This window comes from Oncorhynchus kisutch, linkage group LG23 (assembly GCF_002021735.2).
Source record: "Oncorhynchus kisutch isolate 150728-3 linkage group LG23, Okis_V2, whole genome shotgun sequence".
NCBI classification, from domain to species: Eukaryota; Metazoa; Chordata; class Actinopteri; order Salmoniformes; family Salmonidae; genus Oncorhynchus; species Oncorhynchus kisutch.
This window is the reverse complement of record NC_034196.2, coordinates 14922552-14943448: the sequence shown is the minus strand read 5'-3', so window position 1 is coordinate 14943448 and position 20897 is coordinate 14922552. Positions and strand designations below refer to the sequence as shown.

The following is a 20897-nucleotide window of genomic DNA, read 5'->3' as shown; positions in this document are numbered from 1 at the left end:
GCTACCTTGTCTAGCCCGGGCCTACAAACTGTTAGCTTGTTAGCACAGGCCTGCTAACCGCCTGAATCGCCGCGTCCCAAACGCCCACCGGACCCATATTTACTTTCTATCTCTTTTGACTTTTAATTTGTTTATACCTTCCGGAAACCTGCCTCACCCAATGTGATACGGAATCGCTATTATTTTTTATTTATTTTTAGAACACACTCAAGAACCTCCAGAAGCTAACCAGCTAACTAGCTACAAGCTATTTAGTCATTGTTCGTTTTTTTTACCTGGATAACACTCGCCAGTCCAGCTTCCCTTCCCCATCCACCGCTGCCCCCTGGACACTGATCTCTTGGCTACATAGCTGATGCACGCTGGACTGTCCATAAATCACGGTACTCCATTCTGCTTGTTTGTTTTATCTGTTGGCCCCGTTGCCTAGTCTACGCCATTTTACCTGCTGTTGTTGTGCTAGCTGATTAGCTGTTGTCTCACCTACTGTTTTAGCTAGCTTTCCCAATTCAACACCTGTGATTAATGTATGCCTCGCTGTATGTCTCTCTCAAATGTCAATATGCCTTGTATACTGTTGTTCAGGTTAGTTATCATTGTTTTAGTTCACAATGGAGCCCCTAGTTCCACTCTTCATACCCCTGATAACTCCTTTGTCCCACCTCCCACACATGCGGTGACCTCACCCATTACTACCAGCATGTCCAGAGATACAACCTCTCTCATCATCACCCAGTGCCTGGGCTTACCTCCGCTGTACCCGCACCCCACCATACCCCTGTCTGCGCATTATGCCCTGAATATATTCTACCATGCCCAGAAACCTGCTCCTCTTATTCTCTGTCCCCAACGCTCTAGGCGACCAGTTTTGATAGCCTTTAGCCGCACCCTCATACTACTCCTTCTCTGTTCCGCGGGTGATGTGGAGGTAAACCCAGGCCCTGCATGTCCCCAGGCACCCTCATTTGTTGACTTCTGTGTTCGAAAAAGCCTTGGTTTCATGCATGTCAACATCAGAAGCCTCCTCCCTAAGTTTGTCTTACTCACTGCTTTAGCACACTCTGCTAACCCTGATGTCCTTGCTGTGTCTGAATCCTGGCTCAGGAAGGCCACCAAAAATTCAGAGATTTCCATACCCAACTATAACATCTTCCGTCAAGATAGAACTGCCAAAGGGGGAGGAGTTGCAGTTTACTGCAGAGATGGCCTGCAAAGTAATGTCATACTTTCCAGGTCCATACCCAAACAGTTCGAACTACTAATTTTGAAAATTACTCTCTCCAGAAATAAGTCTCTCACGGTTGCCTCCTGCTACCGACCCCCCTCAGCTCCCAGCTGTGCCCTGGACACCATTTGTGAATTGATCGCCCCCCATCTAGCTTCAGAGTTTGTTCTGTTAGGTGACCTAAACTGGGATATGCTTAACACCCCGCCAGTCCTACAATCTAAGCTAGATGCCCTCAATCTCACACAAATCATCAAGGAACCCACCAGGTACAACCCTAACTCTGTAAACAAGGGCACCCTCATAGACGTCATCCTGACCAACTGGCCCTCCAAATACACCTCCGCTGTCTTCAACCAGGATTCAACCAGGATCAACCAGGATCTTCAACCAGGATCACTGCCTCATTGCCTGTATCCGCTACGGAGCCGCAGTCAAACGACCACCCCTCATCACTGTCAAACGCTCCCTAAAACACTTCTGTGAGCAGGCCTTTCTAATCGACCTGGCCCGGGTATCCTGGAAGGACATTGACCTCATCCCGTCAGTTGAGGATGCCTGGTCATTCTTTAAAAGTAACTTCCTCACCATTTTAGATAAGCATGCTCCGTTCAAAAAATGCAGAACTAAGAACAGATACAGCCCTTGGTTCACCCCAGACCTGACTGCCCTCGACCAGCACAAAAACATCCTGTGGCGGACTGCAATAGCATCGAATAGTCCCCGTGATATGCAACTGTTCAGGGAAGTCCGGAACCAATACACGCAGTCAGTCAGGAAAGCTAAGGCCAGCTTCTTCAGGCAGAAGTTTGCATCCTGTAGCTCCAACTCCAAAAAGTTCTGGGACACTGTGAAGTCCATGGAGAACAAGAGCACCTCCTCCCAGCTGCCCACTGCACTGAGGCTAGGTAACACGGTCACCACTGATAAATCCATGATTATCGAAAACTTCAATAAGCATTTCTCAACGGCTGGCCATGCCTTCCGCCTGGCTACTTCAACCTCGGCCAACAGCTCCGCCCCCCCCGCAGCTCCTCGCCCAAGCCTCTCCAGGTTCTCCTTTACCCAAATCCAGATAGCAGATGTTCTGAAAGAGCTGCAAAACCTGGACCCGTACAAATCAGCTGGGCTTGACAATCTGGACCCTCTATTTCTGAAACTATCTGCCACCATTGTCGCAACCCCTATTACCAGCCTGTTCAACCTCTCTTTCATCTCGTCTGAGATCCCCAAGGATTGGAAAGCTGCCGCAGTCATCCCCCTCTTCAAAGGGGGAGACACCCTGGACCCAAACTGTTACAGACCTATATCCATCCTGCCCTGCCTATCTAAGGTCTTCGAAAGCCAAGTCAACAAACAGGTCACTGACCATCTCGAATCCCACCGTACCTTCTCCGCTGTGCAATCTGGTTTCCGAGCCGGTCATGGGTGCACCTCAGCCACACTCAAGGTACTAAACGACATCATAACCGCCATCGATAAAAGACAGTACTGTGCAGCCGTCTTCATCGACCTTGCCAAGGCTTTCGACTCTGTCAATCACCATATTCTTATCGGCAGACTCAGTAGCCTCGGTTTTTCGGATGACTGCCTTGCCTGGTTCACCAATTACTTTGCAGACAGAGTTCAGTGTGTCAAATCGGAGGGCATGCTGTCCGGTCCTCTGGCAGTCTCTATGGGGGTGCCACAGGGTTCAATTCTCGGGCCTACTCTTTTCTCTGTGTATATCAATGATGTTGCTCTTGCTGCGGGCGATTCCCTGATCCACCTCTACGCAGACGACACCATTCTATATACTTTCGGCCCGTCTTTGGACACTGTGCTATCTAACCTCCAAACAAGCTTCAATGCCATACAACACTCCTTCCGTGGCCTCCAACTGCTCTTAAACGCTAGTAAAACCAAATGCATGCTTTTCAACCGGTCGCTGCCTGCACCTGCATGCCCGACTAGCATCACCACCCTGGATGGTTCCGACCTAGAATATGTGGACGTCTATAAGTACCTAGGTGTCTGGCTAGACTGCAAACTCTCCTTCCAGACTCATATCAAACATCTCCAATCGAAAATCAAATCAAGAGTCGGCTTTCTATTCCGCAACAAAGCCTCCTTCACTCAAGCCGCCAAGCTTACCCTAGTAAAACTGACTATCCTACCGATCCTCGACTTCGGCGATGTCATCTACAAAATGGCTTCCAACACTCTACTCAGCAAACTGGATGCAGTCTATCACAGTGCCATCCGTTTTGTCACTAAAGCACCTTATACCACCCACCACTGCGACTTGTATGCTCTAGTCGGCTGGCCCTCACTACATATTCGTCGCCAGACCCACTGGCTCCAGGTCATCTACAAGTCTATGCTAGGTAAAGCTCCGGCTTATCTCAGCTCACTGGTCACGATGGCAACACCCATCCGTAGCGCGCGCTCCAGCAGGTGTATCTCACTGATCATCCCTAAAGCCAACACCTCATTTGGCCGCCTTTCGTTCCAGTACTCTGCTGCCTGTGACTGGAACGAATTGCAAAAATCGCTGAAGTTGGAGACTTTTATCTCCCTCACCAACTTCAAACATCAGCTATCTGAGCAGCTAACCGATCGCTGCAGCTGTACATAGTCTATTGGTAAATAGCCCACCCTTTTCACCTACCTCATCCCCATACTGTTTTTATTTATTTACTTTTCTGCTCTTCTGCACACCAATATCTCTACCTGTACATGACCATCTGATCTTTTATCACTCCAGTGTTAATCTGCAAAATTGTAATTATTTGCCTACCTCCTCATGCCTTTTGCACACATTGTATATAGACCCCCCCTTTGTTTTCTACTGTGTTATTGACTTGTTAATTGTTTACTCCATGTGTAACTCTTTGTTGTATGCTCACACTGCTATGCTTTATCTTGGCCAGGTCGCAGTTGCAAATGAGAACTTGTTCTCAACTAGCCTACCTGGTTAAATAAAGGTGAAATAAAAAAAATAAAAAAATGAGCTGTGTTGCTTTTACGCCAAACATAACGTTTGGCATTGTTGCCAAAAAGTTCAATTTTGGTTTCATCTGACCAGAGCACCTTCTTCCACATGTTTGGTGTGTCTCCCAGGTGGCTTGTGGCAACCTTTAAACAACACTTTTTATGGATATCTTTAAGAAATGGCTTTCTTCTTGCCACTCTTCCATAAAGGCCAGATTTGGGCAATATACGACTGATTGTTGTCCTATGGACAGAGTCTCCCACCTCAGCTGTAGATCTCTGCAGTTCATCCAGAGTGATCATGGGCCTCTTGGCTGCATCTCTGATCAGTCTTCTCCTTGTATGAGCTGAAAGTTTAGAGGGACGGCCAGGTCTTGGTAGATTTGCAGTGGTCTGATACTCCTTCCATTTCAATATTATCGCTTGCACAGTGCTCCTTGGGATGTTTAAAGCTTGGGAAATCTTTTTGTATCCAAATCCGGCTTTAAACTTCTTCACAACAGTATCTCGGACCTGCCTGGTGTGTTCCTTGTTCTTCATGATGCTCTCTGCGCTTTTAACGGACCTCTGAGACCATCACAGTGCAGGTGCATTTATACGGAGACTTGATTACACACAGGTGGATTGTATTTATCATCATTAGTCATTTAGGTCAACATTGGATCATTCAGAGATCCTCACTGAACTTCTGGAGAGAGTTTGCTGCACTGAAAGTAAAGGGGCTGAATAATCTTGCACGCCCAATTTTTCAGTTTTGATTTGTTAAAAAAGTTTGAAATATCCAATAAATGTCGTTCCACTTCATGATTGTGTCCCACTTGTTGTTGATTCTTCACAAAAAAATACAGTTTTATATCTTTATGTTTGAAGCCTGAAATGTGGCAAAAGGTCGCAAAGTTCAAGGGGGCCGAATACTTTTGCAAGGCACTGTAGTACTTTTGAACATATAACACACTATGGCTGAGGAAAGGTACTACTCCCAATATAAGTGAACCCCAAATCAATGTAGTTCTCATCATATTTGTGCATTTGATGGTCTGTTGTTCGGTGCTTTCCTGGGTAAGGGTGCAGTAGCTCTTAGGCTGCATCAGATTCACAACTGTCAGTGTCCATGCTAGCTGGGCTAACAACAAATGTAGAATTACTGATGCTGGCATTGGATGTGCTCGTGGAAGCAGAACAACTTGGGTCGTCGACAGGTGCAGATGTAGTACTGCTGGTAGAGCTGGTCCATAGAGACACATACATGGGCCTTATTTTATTTGAACCATTTATCAATTTGAGCAAACGGAATGAGCAGCAGCTACATTTGGCTACATACAAACTGTTAGTGGAATTCCCACGAGAGAGTAACGGTTAATGTGTTTGGATGTTAATTATATGACTAGGCTACCTGTATATTGACATTTGGTTGTTATTCCGCTGAAGACTAGATGGTTCAATTTTATTTATGTTAGTGAAACGTGGCTACTCAGGCGAGAAAAAAAACATCACCCAAATGTACAGCCACATTGGAAAATATAAAAAATGTACTGTTTGAAAATGTGAAAGGCCAATATTTTTATTTGTCATACCCCTGACGGCATTGCACGTACCCCAGTTTGGGAAGACCTGCTTTAGAGAGTTTATTTATCACACGTATGCTAAGTAGTCCAAACTCTGCCTGCCAGATATCACAACAGGGGGTCTCCGAACAGGAAAACATCAGAAGAGGAGGGGATGAAGAGGTGGTGAATCAAATCTGGGGGCTGCTAGAGACAGCCTGCTGGGTAACATTAGTACTTTAGTATTTCTGAGGATTGCGTAAACACACTGCATTCAATACGAGTCAACAAATAATCCCATACTTGTGAGTGCATTGATTAGCCTGCATGGGGACGGAGTTTCCTGGGCCTGGCAGTCTTCCATACTCACTCTCACTCAATATCCACCATGATCAAATCACCTCAGCACTGGGAGACTGCTGACTTCATGTTTGAAAGAGCAAAATCTGTTCTGTATCTGTACATAGTGGGATGTGTTGAACTTGGTGTATAATTAAAACACCACAACCCACTTTCTTGGCTACTGTATGTATGTGTATTCTCTGGCAGGTTTGTTAAACTATTGCTCAAGATCAGTTCATGGTGAAAATAATCCCATTTGAAATCCTCAGGGAGCTATAGTAAACATACACTACGTGAGAAAGAGTATGTGGACACCTGCTCATCGAACATCTTATTGCAAAATCATGGGCATTAATATGGAGTTGGTGCCCCCTTTGCTGCTATAACAGCCTCCACTCTTCTGGGAAGGCTTCCCACTAGATGTTTGAACATTGCTGCAGGGACTTGCTTCCATTCAGCCACAAGAGCATTAGGGAGGTCGGCACTGATGTTGGACGATTAGGCAATTCATCCCAAAGGTGTTAGATGGGGTTGAGGTCAGGGCTTTGTGCAGGCCAGAAATGTTCTTCCACACCGATCTCGACAAACCATTTCTGTATGGACCTAGCTTTGCGCATGTGGGCATTATCATGCTGAAACAGGAATGGCCTTCCCCAAACTGTTGCCACAAAGTTGGAAGAGCAGAATAGTCTAGAATGTCATTGTATGCTGTAGCATTAAGATTTCCCTTCACTGGAACAAAGAGGCCAACCCCGAATCATGACAAACAGCCCCAGACCATTATTCCTCCTCCACCAAATTTTACAGTTGGCACTATGCATTCGGGCAGGTAGCGCTCTCCTGGCATCCACCATACCCAGATTCGTCCGTCGGACTGCCAGATGGTGAAGCGTGATTCATCACTCCAGAACGTGGTTTCCCCTGCTCCAGAGTCCAATGACCACTCCAGCCGACGCTTGGCATGGTGATCTTAGGCTTGTGTGCGGCTGCTCGGCCATGGAAACCCATGTTATGAAGCTCCCAACAAACAGTTATTGTGCGGATGTTGATCCAGAGGCAGTTTGGAACTCGGTAGTGAGTGTTGCAACCGAGGACAGATGATTTTTAAACGCTTCAGCACTCAGCAGTCCCATTCTGTGAGATTGTGTGGCCTACCACTTCGGCTGAGCTGTTGTTACTCCTAGATGTTTCCACTTCACAAGAACAGCACTTACTGTTGACCAGCAGGAAGAAATTTGACAAACTTACTTTTTTCAAAAGGTGACATCCTATGACTGTGCCACATTGAAATTCACAGAGCTCTTCAGTACTGAAGACTCCTACCGAAGGTGGCTCCCCTTCCCGTTCGGGTGGCGCTCGTCGTCACCGGCCTACTAGCTGCCACTGATTTTTTCCCTCCCCCTCCTTGTCTGTTTATTGGTTACACCGGTTGTTAATTTGGATATTATTTGGGCTTTATTAGCCAGCCGGCCCGCCTGCTCTTTGTGCGGGATTGTTCTATGTGTACTTGTCGTGCACGCATGTATGTCACGGCTGTTTCGTGTAGGTGAGCTGTTTTTTTGCATACAGTTTAGTTCCCCTGTGGTTTGGGGTATTTGTGTTGAGTGGCGTCTGCTTTTTCACCTGGTCGGTGTATTAAAGACGTGCCTACTCTGAACTCTCTGTCTCCTTCCTCCACTGCATCCCGGACATTACAAGTACGGCCATTCTACTACCAATGTGTGTCTATGGAGATTGCATGGCTGTGTGCTCAATTGTATACACGTCATGAATGAGTGTGGCTGATATAGCCGAATCCACTAATTTGAAGGGGTGTCCACATACTTTTGTATATATAGTACAACAACAGTAATAAATTGGATGACCTACCCTAGATATTTCTGATGATATTGTCATCTCCCGAGTAACACCTGGAGTTGTTTTTATGTATGTGTTAATCTACAATCCAAACAAGTTTAAATAGGTTATTCTATCATGAGTACTTTGGGGATTTGTGCACCGAATCAAATTATAACATATTAAAAGTAATTCCTTTTATGTTACAAAGACCCTTAAGCAATAACAATAAAATGTAGGGACAATGTTGCTGTGACCTTCTGGTCCCCTTGACAGTGGAAAAGTCTAGTCAGAAGTGACAGCAGCACGAGCTCTAACCACTTCAGTCAAAGCCCCAAGTCTGTGGATGAGAAGAGAGGTGATAATGGCACAACACCAAAGCTGTGAAATTAAAATGTCAAATGGGGACACAGCTAGACATTTTGGATGACTGTACTAGGCGATAAAATAAATAGTATTTGTTTCTGCAGCGTTGACGACGGTTCTTTGGCTGTCCCCATTGGGTAACCTTTTTTGGTTCCAGGTAGAACTCTTTGGGGTTCCATGTAGAACCCTCTGTGGAAAAGGTTCTACCTGGAACCAAAAAGGGTTCTTCAAAGGGTTCTCCTATGAGGACAGCCAAAAACCACGTTTAGCTTCTAGATAGCACCTTGAGTGTAGAGCTGAACTCTTCTGAGATGAAAAGGTGTCTTTTTCTCCCTCTCCCCCAAACTAAATGCCTGCTCTTCAACCGATCACTGCCCGCACCTGCCTGCCCATCCAGCATCACGACTCTGGACGGCTCTGACTTGGAATATGTGGATAAATATAAATACCTAGGTGTCTGGTTAGACTGTAAACTCTCCTTCCAGACTCACATTAAGAATCTCCAATCCAAAATTAAACCTAGAATTAGCTTCCTACTTCGCAACAAAGCATCCTTCACTCATGCTGCCAAGCATACCCTTGTAAAACTGACCATCCTACCGATCCTCGACTTTAGTAATGTCATTTACAAAATAGCCTCCAACACTCTACTCAACAAATTGGATGCAGTCTATCACAGTGCCATCCGTTTTGTCACCAAAGCCCCATATACTACCCACCACTGCGACCTGTACGCTCTCGTTGGCTGGCCCTCGCGTCACTCTCGTCGACAAACCCACTGGCTCCAGGTCATCTACAAGTCTCTGCTAGGTAAAGCCCCGCCTTATCTCAGCTCACTGGTCACCATAGCAGCACCCACTCATAGCACGCGCTCCAGCAGGTATATCTCACTGGTCACCCCCAAAGCCAATTCATCCTTTGGCCGCCTTTCCTTCCAGTTCTCTACTGCCAATGACTGGAACGAACTGCAAAAATCACTGGAGCTGGAGACTCATATCTCCCTCACTAGCTTTAAGCACCAGCTGTCAGATCAGCTCACAGATCACTGCACATAGCCAATCTGTAAACAGCCCACCCAACTACCTCATCACCATACTGTATTTATTTATCTTGCTCCTTTGCACCCCAGTATCTCTACTTGCACAGTCATCTTCTGCACATCTACCATTCCAGTGTTTAATTGCTATATTGTAATTACTTCGCCTTAACTCCCTTATCTTACCTTATTTGCACTCACTGTATATAGACTTTGTTTTCTTTTTTTTCTACTGTATTATTGACTGTATGTTTTGTTTATTCCATGTGTAACTGTGTTGTTGTATATGTCACTGCTATAACTGCTATGCTTTATCTTGGCCAAGTCTCAGTTGCAAATGAGAACTTGTTCTCAACTAGCCTACCTGGTTAAATAAAGGTGAAATAAAATAAAAACTAAAAAACACTGATCTTGGGCCAGAAAAAGTCAATTGGCAGAATTGTGCTGCATAGTATTTGGGTACATGGTGTGTTCAGGTTCATAAAGTGTGTGCTGTTAGTGGTCAGAGCGTTGGGCCAGTAACCGAAAGGTTGCTGGTTCAAATACCCAAGCTGAAAAGGTGAAAAATATGTTTGTGCCCTTGAGCAAGGCACTTAACCTTAATTTGTACTGCTATGGCTGCCCTGTAAAATAACATGTCACAGCACCAATCCGATGTATGTGACAATAAAACAATTTTTTTCTTCTTTTTTAACAGTAGCGGGTATGACTCAAGGTAAAAAAATAGAGATACAAAAAATGTAAAACAACTTTGTGGAGCGTGGTTGGTCCATGTGAATAGCCAATAGGAGGTTCAGATTGAGTGACTCACGCAGTAGTAGCAGCTCCAGCCTGTCGAAGTGTGTGCTGTCTCCCTCATCTCCTGCAGGAGTTCGGTGCGCAGGTAGCCCAACTCCCTCAGACAGCCGTCATGGAAGACTCGTGTGCAGGTCCTGCAGGGGAACAGGTCGTTGGCCGTCCACACCTCACACACCTCGCACATCTCATCATTGACCGGCTGGAGGAAAAGGCAATTAAGGTCACTAGGTTAAAGGGCATACTAAAATCATAAAACTCATTGGGGTTTGATGCCTACGTAGGAGGACTGCGAGTTCTATTTCAAATCAACTAGGTGAAAGATGCATCCGTAGGTCTGTGAAATTTAAGTCACTCACACACAGACTCTCAGACAGAGCAGCTTTGAATCAGATGGCACCATGATGAAGGCTAGCGGTCCTCTCCTTGAAGTTACAGTCTTGACTGGGTATTGGCTTGATTAAACAGTGAATACAAATAATTATACCATTGTCTGCTGATTATGTCACATACTCAAATATTTGTATTTATGTTTGGATTCAAAGCTTAGACAGCAATGATTTCTTTCGTAGTAATTGAATACGTTTGGAGTGACATTCTAGCAGTATCGGGTTTAGTCTCCTCTGATTTCAGGTCTGTCCCTCAGGACTGTATTTACAGGAGGTACACACTTGACTGTCAACACAGTGAAAATTATTATAGTGGGAAGTTTGACTAAAGCACAGGAAGTTATTATTATTAGAATAATAAGTTAGATTCAATTCACTGTCTGTGTACTTACCTTTTTAACCGTTGTTTTTATCCTATCATGGTCATCTGGACTGACCTTGTCAAACCTGGTCCTTGACAGGTGACCATAGCCAGAAGGAACCATACCTCCTCCATGCTCAATACTCAAACCTATGAATTATATCCCACAGACAGTGTGGTCTACACCCATCACATTATGAAACGGATGCAACTCAACAGTAGTTTCCAACTAGCTTATCTTCTCATTATGTGGGAGGATTCTTATTATTCTGAAGAGGCTGATCGGAAAGGAGAAATGACTATTGGTTCTACCCAACCAGGAAGGAGGCTGAAACTGCTTTCCAATATCACAATTATAGCAGATTTTTTTGTAACTCCTTGATGACTAATTATGATTTTTTTTTTACTCTTATGCCAAGTATCCTACAGCTCCAAATATAAACAGTGTAATTTAGGTCTGATCTGTAAGTGCTATAGTAATATATGCCATTCATTTTGTTGCTGCTATGGCCATCCGTTTCAGGCAGATGTTAATGTTTTATCTTTTCCTCTCCAGTCTGACCCTGGAGCTCGTATTATTGTAACATATCATTGTTAATTGCTGCAAGTAGTCCGCTCTCTATTCAATTTGGTATATCTGATGAGCACCATTAGTGATAGAAAGCATAACAATCCTCTCTAAGAGTCCTATTATAACAATGTACTCTTCCCAATAGCCCCAACCGGCTGATTGGTCATCTGGTACACTCCTGAACCCCGCCCCCATCCCTGACCACATCAGGATCCCAATTAGTTATGGTGGCCCTGGGTAGTGAGGCAGGGCCAAGGCCTCCTCTCTGAGACAGCCCGAGTACCCACCCCCACCACAGCACGCGCTCTATGAAGAGCACTTAGACAAAAATGATATCGTGGCATGGAAATAGCTGGTGTTTTTAATTAGTCATATGCACGGGATAGACATGGTATACACCGTCCAACGAAATGCTTCCTTGCTCATCTATAAATGCTTATTTCACCTATGCTAGAAAATGATAAGACTCACCATACTTAACAGTTGTTTAGGTCTCTTTTCAGTCAGAACATCAACTCAACTGGAATGCATGGGAGATAATACGGTTGCCATGGTAATTCCTTTCATCTTTAAAATTCCAAGATCCGGGGATTTAAAGAACAAAGTGTGGATTTAGTCAAAGTAAACCCTTTATAGTAGAATACCCTACCTGCTCTCTCTGTCCCAGTGCTATTTCAACAGGCTGGTCATCATTGGCATCTCTCTTGGGACGTACAAATGCAGGTGGGATGAGCTGATGGCCGGTCTTGTCCAGATCCTCAGGTTCCACCCCCTTCCCATCCCGTAACCTATTCCAGGCCTCCTGGTTGACCTTACACTCGTCCCTGGTGGGAGCCGGACCTGGAGCAGCAGCTTGCTGGGAGGTCCCCGAGGGTCCCACTTTGCCGTCTGCCTCCCCGTGCTCCCCCTCCTCCTTTGGATTTGGTAGTGGCAAGGATTCAGCCGGCCCCTCTCCAGATCTTTCCCCCTGGTTTGTTGTGGTTGGAGGGCGTTCCTTCATGCCCTGCTGAAAGGCAGAGACGACCGAGGTGCATTTCTGCACCTGCTGCTTCTTAGACATGAGCACTCCCATTACTATAGATAGAGAGGGGGGGGGGGGGGTGAGAGAGGTGTTCATTACTGCGTGCATGGCATAAATATCAGTTGAGTGATATGGTTAATTAGCCTTGCCATTTTATCAAGAGTTACTATCAAACTGATATACTGAACAACTTGTGTGGTGTTTGTGTGCTTGCATTACATGCCTTGCTCTTACTGGTTCCATTCTCAGGCCTAGTGACATATGATCCATCACCACATTGATGAGCAGAAGCGGCTGAGCTCAATCACATCCCACTGGGCACAGATGTCAATTCAACATCTATTCCACTTGGTTCAAACATAATTTCATTGAAATAGAAACACGTAGAAACAACGTTGATTCAACCAGTATGTGCACAGGGGGATGAAATGGAGCAGTAAACATAAACCAACAAATGAAATGGATGGGAATTATAGAACAAAACCCAGTAATTTCCAGACAAAAAACACAACACATGTAACTAACTACTTGTGCTCATTCCACTCGGTTTATAAGTGACCATGAATTCCATTATTGAAAATGGGGCAGTTGGATTCAAGTTGATTACATGGGTACTTAGAGGACACATGTTGTGATCTGAAATCCAATCCCATTCATCCAGAGTACAACAGGAGTCCTTCCGTGACTCTGTCCTCTCCTGTCATTCTCCAGTTGAAGGGCTTTAGGCTTCAGTTCTTAGGGCTTTTGGTGTACTATTCCCTCCTGCTCAATGACAGGATTTGGAGGACACTCTCTCCTCACACCCATAGCCCTTTACTGATACAGCCTCCTTCCGTGGACCTCCACTAACTAGCAGCTCAGACAGACAGAGACAGATTGTGAACACAAGCTCATCAAAGTCCTCTAAGTGACAGGAGGCGATAATTATGCTGGTGTAATTAACCTCACCCAGTGATGTGTCCTTCCTCCCTTAGCTCAGAGTGTTGAGGTGATGGGGGACGGGTGATACAGAGACGCAGTGATGAGGCTTAGGAGCCAGGATGTGTCTGCGGAGTGGTCTGTCTGTGTGCTGTCTCATATTAGATGGTATTGAAATCAGGAGTAATGGCAAGGTCCAGGGTGGTCATCTTTGTTGAATCTACTCAAAATGTACTGAGGAAACATACGATTTGTCACGTGCACAGGATATAACAGGTGTAAAACAGTACAGAGAAAATGCTTACTTGCAAGCTCTTTCCCAACAATGCAGTATTAAATATCAATGGAAAGAGGAGATCATTTAAAATGTTAGCTAGTGTAAAAGGTGTTTCCAGACACTAGAACTAAGTTAAATGAAAGTGAAGAGCTTGCACTGTGAATAAGGAGAAGAAAGACCATGCAGAGGATCATATAAAAACATGAGCAGGTTAAAAATAATAATAATCTCCTTTGCTCATGTCAGATATCTTCAATGATGGGAAGTCTGACTGTATCTGGGAATTGGAGCTCACATATTGCTGCAAGACTCATGGCACCCGGTTGTGGGAAGAGTCTATAGAGCTCACAGGGCATCTGAGGAAAACCACAGGGAGGCTATCGCTGGCTGACCAGACCTGGCACACACACACTACCATCCTGACTACAGGTTCTGGCACCCCCTGATAGATCTAATAAATAATCTGTCTCTCATGACTAAACATCTTCCCCTGGAGCTGGAACTGCTCATAGAGAGACTGAGCAGTGTAGCAGTCCTCACCGTTTTGAGGTTAAAGGGGCAGTGCAATTATAAACATGATTTTCCGTTTTAAAAAATATATATATTTCCAAATAACACTCTGAAATTGTGAAGATTACATAAAATGCCCTTTGTGTGAGCCGTTTGGAGAAGAAAAAGAAAACAGAATTTCAGCCTTTTCAGGAAGGATGGAATTTTTGGCCCACATGATGTCACAATGTGATCTGATTATAATAGACCAATGACTGTTCATCTGGGTAAGGGAGTGGGCTCTAGAACATCCTATCAGCCAATCAAGGCTGTGTGTAACGTGTACACTGGGAGTCGGGAAGCAAGTACAGGGAGTGAATTTAATAATAAATAGACGAATATGGACAAAATAAGAAACATGAGCAGCGTACAGACATAAACACAGAGTCAATAACGCCTAGGAAAAGAACCAAAGGGAGTGACAGTTATAGGGAAGGTAATCAGGCAGGTGATTGAGTCCAGGTGAGTGATGAGGCGCGTAACGATGGTGACAGGTGTGCATAATAATGAGCAGCCTGACGACCTTGAGCGCCAGAGAGGGAGTATACGTGACAGTACCCTCTCCCTGACGCGCAGCTCCAGCCGTCGACGAGAGGTACGATCCCGGAGACCAGGAGCGAGTCGATAGATTCTGCTGAGGTGCGGGGGCCTGACAAACCGGCTGAGGCATGGAGAATCTGTCGTGCAAGCTGAGGTATGGGAGTCTGAGCTAGCTGAGGTGTCCTCGGTAGACATGGCAAGGGACGCTTGATGGCGAAACCGGGTCTTGTAAACCTGATGAGCCAGCTGAGGCATGGAAGCCTGATGAGCCAGCTGAGGCATGGAAGCCTGATGAGCCAGCTGAGGCATCCCCGATTTCTCCGGTACCTGGACCCGACATCACCTACACTAACAAAAATAATAATAACACAAAACACTACCCGATGCTCCCCTTTGGTGAGGCGTTATACTGTAACATGTTCACTGGGAGTCGGGAAGCAAGTATAGGGAGTGAATCATTTAATAAATAAATGAACATGGACCAAACCAAGAAACACGGGTAGCATACAGACATGAAACAATAATGCCTAAGGAAAGAACCAAAGGGAGTGACATAGGGAAGGTAATCAAACAGGTGATTGAGTCCAGGTGAGTCTGATGAGGCGCAGGTGTGCATAACGATGGTGGCAGGTGTGCGTAATAATAAGTAAACTGGCAACAATGAGCACCAGAGTGGGTGAGCTGGAGTAGACGTGACAATGTCTGTAAATATCATCCCATTTGTTTCCTAATGCCTGCACGACCACTGAGCATTTCAAGGGCCAAAACAGGCTCAGGGAAATAAATTATTAAACAGTGGTTTAGACATAGTGATTACTTAAATGAATAACAAAGACTGAATGGGGGTTTTAACTTATTTATTTTTCTTGTGGAGGCAAGTTGAAGCTGACAAGTTGGTCAGTGCTTTGTACCATAAAGGGAATTCAGAAATATTCCACTGGTTGTCTAGCAGATCTGCTAAACCAAAGCTTTTGCCAAGTAACTGTCACAAAATAATATACTTCCCCTCACACTTGGCTGGTGTTTTAGTAAGAATGTTTTACACGAATCTTAGCTCATGAGACACTCAGAATGTGTAGCCTATGATCCAGAATTTACTCCAGTGAAAACGACATTTATTTACAAAAGGGGATAAAGACTCAATATGTCTAAGATGGCAACAACCTTTATCTTTTGGCCCACATACTACAACTCAGGCTAAATCCAGAGAAATATGTAGGGGATGAGTGCTGTGGTTCTGTCAGGCTGGCTTCTCACTCGTTTCCTACAGGAGCAGCTGGGTCAGACCACTCTGAATGATTTAAATGCCCCTGGATACTTTTGGGGGGGTGGGGGTGGATGGAGCGGAAAACATGGCCACTCCTTGGGGCCGGACCTGACATACATGCACGGCAGAGAGAGAATCCCAGTCTGAATGAGCTGCACTGCGACAGCCTGAATATTCTTCTACTAGGTCTTGAGATATGGGTTTCATTCTAGGCCCTTTTATTGGCACTTGTATCTTTCATATTTTTCCATTTAACAAGACCCGTAATACCTATGAAGAACTGGGTATTACTGTAATAAAGCAAGAAAAACGATTGTGCAGTGTTTTTGGCAGAGCAACAGCATAGTGAATTTGCTCAAGCTAAAAGAGGAGCACTTTCACATGCAGTGACCATCTCTGAATGTAATTTTGTGAATGAGTGGTCAACACACACTGTTAGATGTCTTACACTACTACTTACTCAATGTGTGGATCCAAGTGTGGATTATTTTCTACAGAAACTTCTGAATCAGTTTGATTAGCTTGTTAATTTTAACTAAGACCTCAAACTGTGTTTGCGCTCTGTAGAAGCAAGGCACCCAATGGTGGTGAACAAGATGGATGACGCTCACTGCACCGTCTTGGTGTAGTTAAATATTGATCATTTTGGAGGAAGATAAGAGCACCATGGTGCTCTTTAAATCCCTCTGATCTAGCGCTCACTCCCAGTTATCCTGTATGTAGGCTGTCTACACTCCACTGGTCAGACAGGATCTATCAGAACGAGACCATGTCTGGCACTGCCAGGCAGCTCTGATGGGAGTTCTTGGGTGTTATATAGAATCTAGTTTTGTCCCGCAGAGACATTTTTGGCAAAGACAGAGCATATGCCAAACAGGAAATGAATCGTGGACTGGAATTAGAATGGGTTGAATCCTGTGAGCCGTGTATCAGGGGCAGATCAGGACACCTTGGTTCTCCATTAGTATTCAGTCTGACACCTCCTCTGCACAGGTCTCTAAACACGTTTTATGTGCCTAAAGTCATACCGTATAACAAAAATAAATCATGACATCTGTGATGGAAACAGGAAGGGTCGGTACAGTTTTATAAATGTCGAAAGACAATTTATTCGTTTGACACAGTGGGATCTTTTTGTACCTGTAAAATTATTTATGCGACAAATTGAAGTGCAAACGATTTCTTGCTCAATTTTTGATAGAATAACCATCATGTAAAGGCAAAGTTGCGGTCATCCCACTAGGCACAGACATCAATTCAACATCATTTCATTAAAATGGTGTGGAAACAAAGTTGATTCAACCAGTGTGTGCCCACTACAATTTGAAAAAGCATGCAGTTTATTAGGCTACAGATGAAAGTTAGAATGAACTTCACAGGGTGGTGAAAGTGTATGGTGATGAGCTTGATGCTCCTTAACAAATAAATATCTAGGGTCATAATTTGTATGCAATGACATCATGTGTCTCTCTGTGTGTGTGTGTCCTCACAGTCCCTGCCATTCCATGAGATGTTGTTTAATCCGTTATTTAATAAAGATAATTTTGCTATTAGCTTGAGTAATTGGAGATGGGAGTGAACTTATGCCTTGAGAGCATGCGCAAAAACCTGATTGGGTAAGTTTGCCCTTTATTGCAATAGTTTGTGACAAAACCATCAATAGATTGCATTTTCCAATGGAAACATTGAATTTGTTTTTATTTGGTACATGCGAACTTATCAAGAGTGGTTTTTATGTGCACTGTCGTCACACACAGCCTTTTATTTGCAACAAGTCAGGTCGATGGAAACAAATCTCTGCTTGGGAAAAATGTGATTCCCCCCCCCCCCCCATGCAGATTTTATATAATATTCGCATGAAAATCTGTCGCAAATTGGATGGAAACCTAGCTACTGTGGAATGTCATCCAAGTTTAGCGCCTACATGATTTTCTTTCCCTTCCTGCATTATACAAACTGGTGGATTTAAAAGATTAGTTCAATGAATCCATTTTCACAGTAAGGCTTGAGGTTCTAGGTCTGACTAGAGTTGTGACATGTTTCTCTTCACAGGTCCATTCTGGGTATGTGCTGATTAGAATCCCAACCAGTCCTCCTTTTCATGCTGGGATCATTGGGGGGGGGGGGGTTTGCACAAAGCGTTCATGGGAATGAATCCTATTTAGCCAAAGATCTCATCCACGGACCCACAGAGCAAAGACCTGGAACTAATTACACTAACAAGTTCGCCAATGAGCAGAATGGTTTACAAAACGTACACAAACACAACCACACACACTGGTAAGCATACACAAAAATGGCAGAGACAATGTTTTTTTTTGGAAACACAGACCATCACGCAGAAGCTGTATAATCACATCTGTGTGAGGCACACTGCCATAGTTCTCTGTGCATGTAGAGAATGACTGAGACCAAATCTCCTTGCCCTGCTGGGACTCCTCATCTCTGGTACACCGAGAACACCTCTTCTCTTCTCTGTCCTAGAACCCAACAAAGACACCCAGCGGGCTGACAACTGTTTGGTTGGTCCCAAAAACAAATTCTGTTTGTTTGCTGTCCATGGTGCACAGACAGAGGCGCCTGGAAGTAGAGGAATTTAAATCTAAATGCATCCTTAGAGAGCAGCTCCTATGTTGGCATTGACAGGCTGCCAGGCAAGCAGAACGGCTGTGCCAGTCAATACACTGAGGCTGAGAGAAGAGGACAATGGTCACTGTGAGAACGGCAGAGGAACATGCACAAGCTGCAGGGATCTGTCGCAGGCTGTTGAGCATGACTCAGTCCAGGGATCCAGAACTCCCTAGGTACAGGACCTGTGTTGACCCCAGGATTACCACAGGATGGGACATACTACCTGGGGTAGTATTGAACTCTGTTGCTCTGTTCTGCTCTGTTGCAGGTAGCCTACATAGTGGGACATGATTCGGCCTTGAGGAATAGCAGGATGTTATTTCCCCCCACCCACACGACTAACTCCTTTTCCTGCCACCATTAATTGAAGTGAGCCATCCTACACTGCCCAAAGAGAGGTTATGATGCACAAAATGATCAAACGTGGCTAGAACCTACCCCCCAGCTGAGTGCCGACCTAAATCAGCTGCGAAACGTGCTGTATTCCAGCCAGTATAAGTGGAATGATTCCAAATATTTTTCTAATTAACTGTCATTATGCCAACATTCCATGCAAACAATGCAGTCAATCAACAGCCATACAGTAGCTGAAATCAGTTGATGATAGGACTTAATGCAACAAGTACTGATATTTTATCATAACACTCAGCTTTCCTAGAAAACAAACATTGAGACATTTATGGTCTGTTTACATATATTTTAGAGGCTATTTATATTGGTATAAAACCAGTTTAATGTATTTATAATCATATGACAATATTTTAGGTTGACAGTAATTATATTACACAATCTCTGATATACATCAGATGCCTTACTTTCAAGTTCCTGCATAGGAAAAAGCAAGAATTGCATCACCTATGCCACAACTACCATTCATTCAAATTAGACTGGTTTGGATTTCTCCCTGACCACAATGGCTGCCATTTTCATATCATTTTGGAAATTGGGGACATAGCCACTCTAGTAATTGAATAGGATATCTGTGGTTTCACCCCTATAGCACACACATAGCGTTGCGAAGGCCTTGCTGACACCAGGTCACTATATCCAGCCTATGAATGTTTAGTTTAAAAACACAGCCATCAATCATTGGCAGATGAAGAAAAATGCTATAGCCTAGCTCCTGCAAATCACCCGAGAAGCCTTTTCGTCATGCATTAAATTAAATACAACTCTGAAATGTGTTATGCAACAATTTTGCTTTTGGTCTGTATGTCATATTGAAAATAAATGGAATTTACCTGAGATAAAATCGGACAACTCTCCACCGCGATTTGGGACTTTTTTTCCTTGTGTCTCACGAACAGCTACCCAGCATTGCAAGGCTTCGATTGAATGAAAAGTACGCGTTTAGCCTACTCAAAATAGCCTGGATTTCACAAATGTATACTGCAAATGTGACACGAATTACCTATCCGTGATAAGAGTGACAAGAGTCCGTCAAAACGCTGAAGTGGACAGCTCCAGTGCTGAAATATTTTTCTTGACACTTGCACGTGTGGAGAGCGACAGTGCAGCTCCGCCAAGAGGAACGCGCCCTTGAAAATGCAGCCGTACGCACAGCACAGTTACAGCCAGAATAAAGAACCATGGAGCAAGTGCTATGCACTAATCACACCCACACTAACACGCCTTGCTAGTCAATCGAAAGCATCGAGGAGCTAGATAACTTGTAGGCTACTAAATCTACCTTCTTGATTGGCCGGGACCAGTTCTAAAAAAAAAATAAGTTTGCGCCAGGATACACTTATAGCCAATAACCTCCCAGAAAGGTTGAGTACGTCATGTAAATGGAATGTGGAGGCTTTCACAGCCCTCACTCACTGCTCTCATGGATCAATATCATCAACTCAAAACAACATGATACAATCTGGAGATTTAATGGAAGCCTATAAAACTATCTGTTGACACACAGTTCGGGATACTCATCGGTACAGCACAAGACATGCAACCAAAGGACTCTTCACAGTCCCCAGGTCCAGAACAGGCTGGAACTCTCTGCCACCCCTGGTAACTCAAGCTAGCAATAAAACCAGTTTAAAAAACAGATAAAATAACACTTTACTTCACAAAGGAGCCTGGAGAGACACAGCCATATATATATATATATAAAAATATGTACACAATGTATTAGACCTAGATATTGTGTGTATATGCTGACATGTAGGCTGTGTGATGTTTTAAAATGTATGTATTTCAGCCCTTGACTAATATGTTCTGTACTGTGGATTATATCATGATTCATGTGGACCTCAG

At 44.3% G+C, this 20897-nt stretch overlaps 1 protein-coding gene across 2 annotated transcripts in view; it reads right to left on the bottom strand.

Annotated features, from left to right (window-relative positions):
• LOC109868615 (PHD finger protein 24-like) overlaps positions 1-20273 on the bottom strand; it is a 37105-nt gene extending 16832 nt beyond the window's left edge. Inside the window, exons 1-3 of one of the 2 annotated variants that reach the window (XM_031802416.1) lie at positions 19883-20273; positions 12088-12512; positions 10134-10319 (exon numbers count right to left, since the gene is read on the bottom strand). In XM_031802416.1, the coding sequence (XP_031658276.1) occupies positions 10134-10319; positions 12088-12510 (609 nt within the window). In that variant the 5' untranslated portion in view covers positions 12511-12512; positions 19883-20273. The remainder of the gene's footprint in view (positions 1-10133; positions 10320-12087; positions 12513-19882) is intronic. The other variant, XM_020458298.2, reaches the window with a different exon arrangement.
• Positions 20274-20897: the final 624 nt, after the last annotated feature.